Source organism: Pyxicephalus adspersus, chromosome 12 (assembly GCF_032062135.1).
Source record: "Pyxicephalus adspersus chromosome 12, UCB_Pads_2.0, whole genome shotgun sequence".
Classification (NCBI taxonomy): domain Eukaryota; kingdom Metazoa; phylum Chordata; class Amphibia; order Anura; family Pyxicephalidae; genus Pyxicephalus; species Pyxicephalus adspersus.
Window position 1 is genome coordinate 1,517,439 of NC_092869.1, and position 8,718 is coordinate 1,526,156.

The window sequence follows — 8,718 nt, forward strand, 5'->3', positions numbered from 1 at the left end:
GGGGGGGGAAGTGGAGAAGATGGGGAAAGTGGGGAGGGTGAAGTAGATGGGGAAAAGTTATGAAGGTGGGCAAGATGGGGGTAAGTGGAGAAGGTGGGGAAGATGAGAGGAAAGTGGAGAAGAAAGTGGTATAAAGTGGTGAATATGGGGAATGTAAAGAAGTTGGAAAACATAGGGAAGGTGGAAAAGGAGACAGAGATAAAGGAATAAGAATGAGGAGGAGGAGTAATTAGGAAAAACTAATAAGATGGAGAATGTAAAGAAGGTGAAAGATAAAGAGAAGGCGGAGAAATTGAGGGAGAAGATGGGGGAAGGTGGAGAAAATGGGGGGAATGTGGAGAAATTGGGGAAGAAGGTGGCGCACATGAGGGAGAAAAAGATAAAAAGAAGGAAAAAAGAGGGGGAGAGAGATAAAAAAAGAGGAAAGGAAAAGAAAAGAACACTAAAGAATGAATAAAACGAATAAACTTTTTGTTTTTCTGACCTATGCAGGAATAAATCGGGATTTGTGTTCCCCCTCAGCTCTGAACATTATCACCTGGGGGACTGATTACAAGGTGACATTTGTATATTTGTCAGGAAGACGTCCATAGTCGTTGGGATTGGACCCACAAATACTGCTCAGCGTGACCCTGAAAGGTCGGCCAGCTGATGGGGTGAAAAGAGACATCATATAATATATTGCGCTTCTATTTTACGCTCTGGGTCACATGATCACAATCCGAAGCATATATTGCACAGATATTGTTTGCAGACCATTATCCATTCCGGCCAGGAGACGACGCAGCGAATGAACAAGTAGTACAGAATAATCTGACCAGGTTTTAGCCAAAGCCATGGCTACACCCCAGGCTACCTACACCCGGCGAATCACCCTGGGAAAATCACCACCTTTCATTTCATTACCATCCAATGACAACACCCTGGCCAACATGCGATCGATGTGTGAATGCGGCCCGGGATCTGGCTCCAGGCTCATGTCTGCGCTTACATGGCACAGATCACATGACCCCCCCATGCACAATTCAGGAAATCATTATTTGCCCTCCCTTCCTCTATTGATACAATCTGGTGTTTCTGTACAACCTCCAGGGAGAATCGGCCGCAGAAAGGAGGAAGTGAATGTACGGCGTGTCTGTAGAATATATCACCGGGATGCTGAGCCAGCAGATCACTGCGACACGGACCGCTGCATTCTCTGCATTGGATGCATTATTGCTGTTCTATCCAACGCTCAATTCTGAGCAATTCATAGCCCATCGGGAAATGCGACGTGAGAATCCCAGGGGGCTGCGGGTTCCCCTTTGCTGGTTGTTAATGTAAAAAGCAGGGAAGGCCATTGTAAGGAAACATTCCAGATTTAATTCATAAAATGCTAACCAATCACCGGCAGCGCCGCCCCAAACAAAAGTGAAAGTTTTATCGCAATCAGAAACAACCGTTATTCATCTGATGGACTCCTGGCGGGAAAACTGAACACGGCCAGAACTCCGACCTCTGATCAATAAACAGGCGGAATGATTGAGGTGCAATGGTAGTATGTGCACAAAGTCCAATACAGGAAGAGGATTTATGATCCCGCTCAGAGGTCACATGACACCTTCTGTATAGAGCCGCAGTCCTTAAAGCTGAACTCCGGGCTTAAATAAAATCATTGCCATGTATTTCTCTCTGGAATGTTTACTTTTACTGAACAGCTATTTACATAAAATGCCGAATAGTAAGGAGTCTGGCAGGTCAGAGCACCCACAGGCGACAGCCAAGGGCCCTGGAGCAGCTTTAGTGTTTACACAGCAATGCAGAGACACTAAAATGTCAGGAATTCAAGAAGGAGGAAAAATGCTGAACCTTGTACATAGGTGAAAACCAGCAGAAACAAGGAGGACTCCGCTCCTTCCTCTATACCTCTCCTCTCCTGAAATACTCTGCTCTGCTGGAGGACTCCGCTCCTTCCTCTATAACTCTCCTCTCCTGAAATACTCTGCTGGAGGACTCTGCTCCTTCCTCAATCCTCTGCGCTGACCTTTCTCTATGAATCGCCCTCACCTCCTCCTCCCATCGCTGACTTCTTTGTTGCTTCTTGGCATGGCCACGGTTAATAGGCGCCATTGTTGAGGGCACCTCGCCAGGCCCAGCGGCCTCGTCCTAAAGATTATCTGCCAGCCAGGTCTGGACAAAGAGACTTTTATCGGGGGTGTGGGAGTGGCAGTCTTGATAAAACCGCGGGTACGCAATCAGGAATTTTGGGAGTAGAAGGTGGACCCTGAAGGAATGGTCACATGATCCGACTTTCCTGTACAGAGAACACTGTCCTGTAACAGTGAAATAACATTCTTTATTTTGTGTGCGCCCCTTTGTGCTCGCCCCAAGTGTGTTACCATAGCGGAACATGTGACTTCGTTCGTGATTTGAGCCCCGGGAACAACGCAGAATCGTGCAAGGATATGAGAATATAGAAAGAGTGTGATGGTTTTCTCATTTTAAGATCTGGTGGAGTGCCACTTTAAATAAAATATGAACCAGCAAAACAAGAATAGAGGAAAAACATTTTTTAAATTCTTCAGTCAGCCACTCACAGATTACCGTCCAACAAACAACGCATGATGTTCCCTTAACACCCAGGTAGTTGGGCGTGTTGGCCAGATAAGGTGTGCAAAGGTGTGCAGCATTCACATTTTTCCAGTGAAAGCTGGGATGGGCCCCAGGGAGTACAGGTGGGGTAATTAGGTGCTCAGTGCAATGGCATGCAGTTACATTTGTCATAGAGAAATACAACATGAGCGTTGGAAAGGAATTCTGTCCCGAAAAGAAGTGACAAATCCCCATCAAGATCTCCAGGGCATAAATGTGATAAATGCAAAGTATTCATTATTAGAATGCTCGGTGCATGGTATGCGGTCACCGGCAAAGGGCAGAGCTTGCTGTCATTAAAAAAAAAAAAATCAAGTGTCATTAGCAGCATCCCAGATATGGTGGGAATCATAAATAACAATGGCAGGAGGGGGAGGGTTCATAATCCGGATATAGCGCCGTCGCATTTTACCCCACACCTGTTCCCGACTCAGCCACTAAAAATAGCGGCCTGATTTCCAATGCAAATTTAAAGCGTAAGTTTATGTGATGCGCTGGGGGCCATCATTTGCATTTATAACGTGGTGATGTTTTTACTTTTGGATTTACGACCTCAGCGGTGTCCTCGGAACTGCAATCAGGCAGTAAGTCACATGCAGCTACTAAGTCACATGGGAGATAAGTGTCATGTACGATGATGTATTACCCACGAGCCAAAATGGTTGCCCAAAAAGAAAAACTTTTTCTCTGCCAACATGGCTGCCAAGATTCAAATATTCGCAGCTCAAAAGTTCCCCGCCAAGAATTTTGGCGCCTGTGAAGAAACCGTTACTACATCCTGAATCATTCGGATTTATGTTATCATGGCTACAATAAGTTAGAAACGAAGGTGCTTAGCCGAACAATTTTATATCATTCTTGGTTCTGGTATTTTATTTGCAGACCAGTAGGGGCTCCCTCTAGAGGCCATCTCTATCATTAAATGCCATTAGCACCCTTGCTGAAAGACTGCTGAGAATAAATAAAATATAGAGTTGTTTTATTCTTCAACACCTGACTGGTAAACCTACAATGAAGCAGGAGATGTAACGCAGAATAAAAAGAACTAATAGAAACAAATATTGGGCACCCCCTAACTTTCACTGGAGTACAGAATCCCACCTAACCAGCAGCACTGTGAAAAAGCTGCTGAATATGCTCTTGTGGAACACATGAAACTAAGTTTAAAGTCTAAAAACTTTTCCAAGGGCCCTTTCAGAGTGGTGAGAACCGCAACCAGCCGTCCCATGTCATGCGGCTCAGTGCGGTTGAGGTTGCAGTTTGCTGTAGTTCAAAGTTGCAGGAAGTTAATGAATCTTTCTCATTCCTCCGGCAGCAAAGTGGTTCCCAATTGCTCCCATTCAGTTGAATAGGAGCAAGGGGGGAGGGGCAGTTGAGCAGGACCTATATTAGCACCCTCTGAACACTTCTTCCCTGGGTTTTATTTTTGATCGGGAGGAATCACGTTGGCGTGTTCCCTGAATGAGGTGTTTTGGAGTGAGCAGGGCGCGGCCTTATGATAGATTAATGACAATGACTGTGAGCCTGATTCTCTGAATCATCATCCTCAGTGATCCTCCCAAATTCTTACTTAATTCACAGCAGCCGCTCCCCCAGCTTAAATAAAAGGTGCTAAAAATACCAGACAGACGCAACCCTGACAGGGTAATAATTGTACAGGCGGGCCTCAATCAGAAAAATAATAATCACATTCTGAAAAGAGGACCTGTCACCAATAATTAGGGGCCTCCCTATAATAGCCAATGCAAAGTGTCTATATATAAATTTGAATTAGGTCTGAATTGTGGCCTACATGTGTGTACATTGCGGTCAATGCCAACCGCATACCATGATGGGGGAGAGGAGAAACACAGCGCCTACGCCTTTGTTCCACCGGGCCCCTTTAGACACCACATTGATGTAATTGCAGGCCAGACGGCAGAATTAAAGATTGGAGGGATTTGCCAGGAATGCAGTGGAACAGTCGGAAAATTAAAAGCAGAAACTCTACAAAGCTGGCGGCGTCTGACTGCCAAAATGACTCCCATAAAACCATATACGGGAATTGCGGTGTTTTCTCCTAGGCCAAACACGGCCCATGCAATAAAAAAGCGGGAATCGCTTCATTCGACCAATGAGAAGGCAGCGGGTAAGACCGCGGTGCCTGTTGCCCTTATGTGGCTTTATTACCCCCCCCGCCCGCCTTGCACAGAATACAGCAAAATGAGCTCCATCTACAACTGCTTTACTATATACCGGTGCACAGGAGCTGCGATACATGCGCCTATCTTGGCACATGCGCCCGGCCGTTACAGAGTGCGAGCACCGCGTCACATTACACAGAGATATTAATAGCAATCTTTTTTTCTAAGCACCTTGAAAGACCTTCTAGCCCTATCACAGACAAACATTCTAGGCGTGCCCTTATCACCCGAGCGGCGCTGGCACCACGCAGCCCAAACAAGCCACCGGCCCGAAGGACGTCACAGCAATACAAAACATTGCAAACTCTCCGCTCCTCCTTGGCAGCTGAACGCTGGGTGCCAGGAAAGGCGGGCAGAGACGCAGGCTGGTGGGGGGGGGGGGGCAGCACCCGGATAATTTTGTGCCAGGCTACTAGGGGATGGGGGGGGGGCTCTGCAGCTTGATAAGCCGAAACTGCAACATGGGTAGAGGAAGCCTCTGCGTCGCGATCTTCAAATAGCTGCAGAAATATGCAGACGTAATGCCAAGTGCAACACGACGTTCTAAAATAAAACACAAGGAGGGGGGGACAAGGGATGACGCATTAAAAAGCTTTGACTGTGACTCACACAGCACAGCAGCTGGAGCACTACAAATCCCAGCAAGGCCTGCTGGGATTTGTAGTCCATCAGCAGCCGCATCTGCAGGGGGGGGGGGGGGTAAACATCATCCATCCGGATTGAACATCGTCAAGGTTTAGGAGGAGGACGCAGCCAGGAGATACAAGTCCCAGCTCGCCTTGAGCTGCATGCTGGGACTTGTGGTCCATCCGCAGCGGCCAACTGGGAAGATTACTTTGAGATCTGCCAGGATTTACCGCCAAATGCCAAATTGCATAAGGCGAGTAATGGCGGCAGACTCATTGGAGGGAGGTCAAGGAATTTATCCTGGGAAAGTGAAAGTATTTTTATCCATTTTGAGCTTCCTAGTGAAGCCGGATATCAGCACCAGGAAGGCAAAGAGTTAACAGCACCCTGATAAGGTGGAAGTTGGCACGGCATGGCCTCGTGGCTTGGCATGCGGTGCCCGGCAGCTGATTGGCACGGTCCTTACCTCGCTTTCAGCTCGTTGTGCTCCTCCCGGATCTTTCCCAGCTCCAGCTGCAGTCTGGCCCTCTCCTTGGCCACGGAGTCCAGGGTCTTGCGGGCATCGGACAGCTCCGTCTCGTAGGCAGTTTTGATGCCGGACACCTCGCGGCTCACCACTTCCTCGGACTCGGTGATGCGCAGACGCAGCCCGGCATTCTCCGACTCCAGAGAGCGCACCTTGTCAATGTACACGGCCAGGCGGTCGTTTAGCTCCTGCAGGTCCTCCTTCTCTTGCAGGCGGGTGATGCGGGTTGGGGAGAGCGGGGTGGACGAGTGTCCGCGGTTAGTTCTCCTCTGGCCCGGGGTTTCCATGGTTGGGTCTGCGGGGAGGACAGAGAAGAGATCGGTGTGAGCTGTGCGAGGCTCTCCGGGCTCTGTGACAGTCAGAGGCTGCTCTGTGCTAATAAATTCCCTGGGAGGAGTCACAGAGATGACGGGAAACTCCCAGCCTGCCTGCTTTATTCAAATTGTCTGACCCTGGCAGCTGCTGCAGCTCATCTCGCCTGCAGCTCATCTCGCCTGCCCCACAAGAGGCTCTGCAGCAGCTGCAACCCGGGTCTTCATATTGTCACACGGTGCCCACACTTGTGCTGCTGAAAGCTCCAACGGCAATGCTGCACATCAGCTGCCAGCTCTCACCTGACCGGCATTCCCAGCACAGGAAGTTTTCTGTGTGACAGGTCCTCTTTATGGAAGTGCTTACCTGCAATGCCCATTCAGCACCTGACCTCCCCCCCCCATCAGGTGCTTACCTGCAATGCCCATTCAGCACCTGACTCTCCCTTCCTCAGGTGCTTACCTGCAATGCCCATTCAGCACCTGACTCTCCCTTCCTCAGGTGCTTACCTGCAATGCCCATTCAGCACCTGACCTCCCCCCCCCATCAGGTGCTTACCTGCAATGCCCATTCAGGACCTGACTCTCCCTTCCTCAGGTGCTTACCTGCAATGCCCATTCAGCACCTGACCCCCCCCCCATCGGGTGCTTACCTGCAATGCCCATTCATTACCTGACCCCCTTTCCTCAGGTGGTTACCTGCAATGCCCATTCAGCACCTGACCCACATGAACCCCACAGAGTTCCTAAGCAGCCGATGTGAAAGCAGCTCTACAGTCTGAAAAAGTTGAACTTTACAAATTGTTGGGAATCGGATCCAGTTGTAGGGGGTAAAACACGGTGCTTAGTCTATCTCCTACAAAATGAAAGTATGGGGGCGCTATAAGCGAGACACACGCCCCAACCGGACCTGCTAAGGGTATTCTGGCAACAAAACACATTTACTATAAGAGAGAATTTGCATTACACTTACCTTCCAGCAATGCCTGGACAGGGAGACACCCAGTCAACTTGCAGGGGATGGTTGTAGTTTGGTCTCAAGCTCTGTGAAGGCTTCTGGCCGATTACAGGAGCAGGGGGATGGGAATTCCTGAAAGTCTGTAGTACTGACTGTTTGCTGTTTCCATGGCTGCAAGAAAAAAGAATTCTATATATTTATAACAAGGCTAGTGTGAAGAAAGATGGCGAAAGGTGACACATCGACCACATGGCTGTCACTAGACATCCCATACTTCCACCCCCGCTGGGTTCACACTTCCCCTTTTTTTAACGAAGGCGTAAAATCAGAACAGAACTTTCCCCGACGGATTCGCTCCCAGCCGTTGAACAACGCACACAGGGGCCTCCAAAGCCCATTACAGAGCAGTGCCAGGGGTCTGATAAAAAGTGTAGAAGCTCCTCGGGGGCGGAGCCAGTGATCGCTTGTAAACATTGTTAAATGTTTATATTAACATTGTTAAATGTTCATATGTTAAATATTTATACATTGTTATATGTAAGGACACTGAAGAAGATAAATGACATTACAAAGTGTTGGGGTCTAAGTTCCTCCCATCAGGTAAGTAAAATATTCACGTGTTAGGTAAACATTCACACTGTTTGAATTTCACACAGGTAAACGTTGCATTCCTTCTGTCCCCGTGTAATGGTTCCCAATCAATTTGTCTTTTATTGAAGGATTCCTCCTATATGTAATCTGGGGGTTACTATCAATGTATGTATAGATATATGGCTCCGCTTCCAATATTATTGCAGCACATTCACCCAGAATTATTCACCCGATTGGAAAGAAAGGTTCATAATGATCTGTAGGGCCCTGGTCAGCGCCGGTACTCACCAGACGCCAGTCCCCTGATCTATTGCAGCACTCTTCACCTATAGCCAGCCCCCGCTCAGCCTCAGCACACTGGCTGCGTCGCCCAGCACATAGTGGCCCCGGCAGAGGACCAGGGGCCCACAGATTAAGCACATTCTTCAACCAGCAATTTTTTTAAGCCGGGTGGGAGGAAATTGTAGGCCGGTGGCAGGCCCTGTATTGTGACCCAACTCTTTAGTAACCACCCAAAAACATCCGGATGGTGCGCCCAGCTAAAAGAGTCCAGGGAAATCACTAAAGCAGTTCTACAGGGCAAAGCCAGAGGTCATACACGGGCGATAAGCCCACCAGACCGGTAACACAAGCAGAGGTCGGTCCATTAACGCAAAGCCAATCAAAACTATAGACAGAAAGATTTTCTCTTTACCCGACGCATTTCGCCATGAAATGGCTTCCTCAGGGGAAGGCTGAGACTATTGAGAAAGAACAGGAAGATATATGGTCAGTACATAGAAATACTGACCAATGCACATACAATGTAGAAGGGGCAAATATAAACTTCAACATCATTATATCATTTCCTATACCCACAAGTTGAGAGTTGGAGAATTCTGGGTTCCTCAA

The 8,718-nt window shown here is 48.3% G+C and overlaps 1 protein-coding gene across 1 annotated transcript in view; it reads right to left on the bottom strand.

The window, feature by feature from the left end:
• Positions 1-6,319, bottom strand: part of LOC140341834 (lamin-A-like) — a gene marked incomplete at its 3' end in the record, with an annotated part of 21,371 nt that extends 15,052 nt beyond the window's left edge. Inside the window, 1 exon segment of the mRNA XM_072427727.1 lies at positions 5,908-6,319. Within this exon segment, the coding sequence (XP_072283828.1) occupies positions 5,908-6,254 (347 nt within the window).
• Between the last annotated feature and the right edge of the window lie 2,399 nt (positions 6,320-8,718).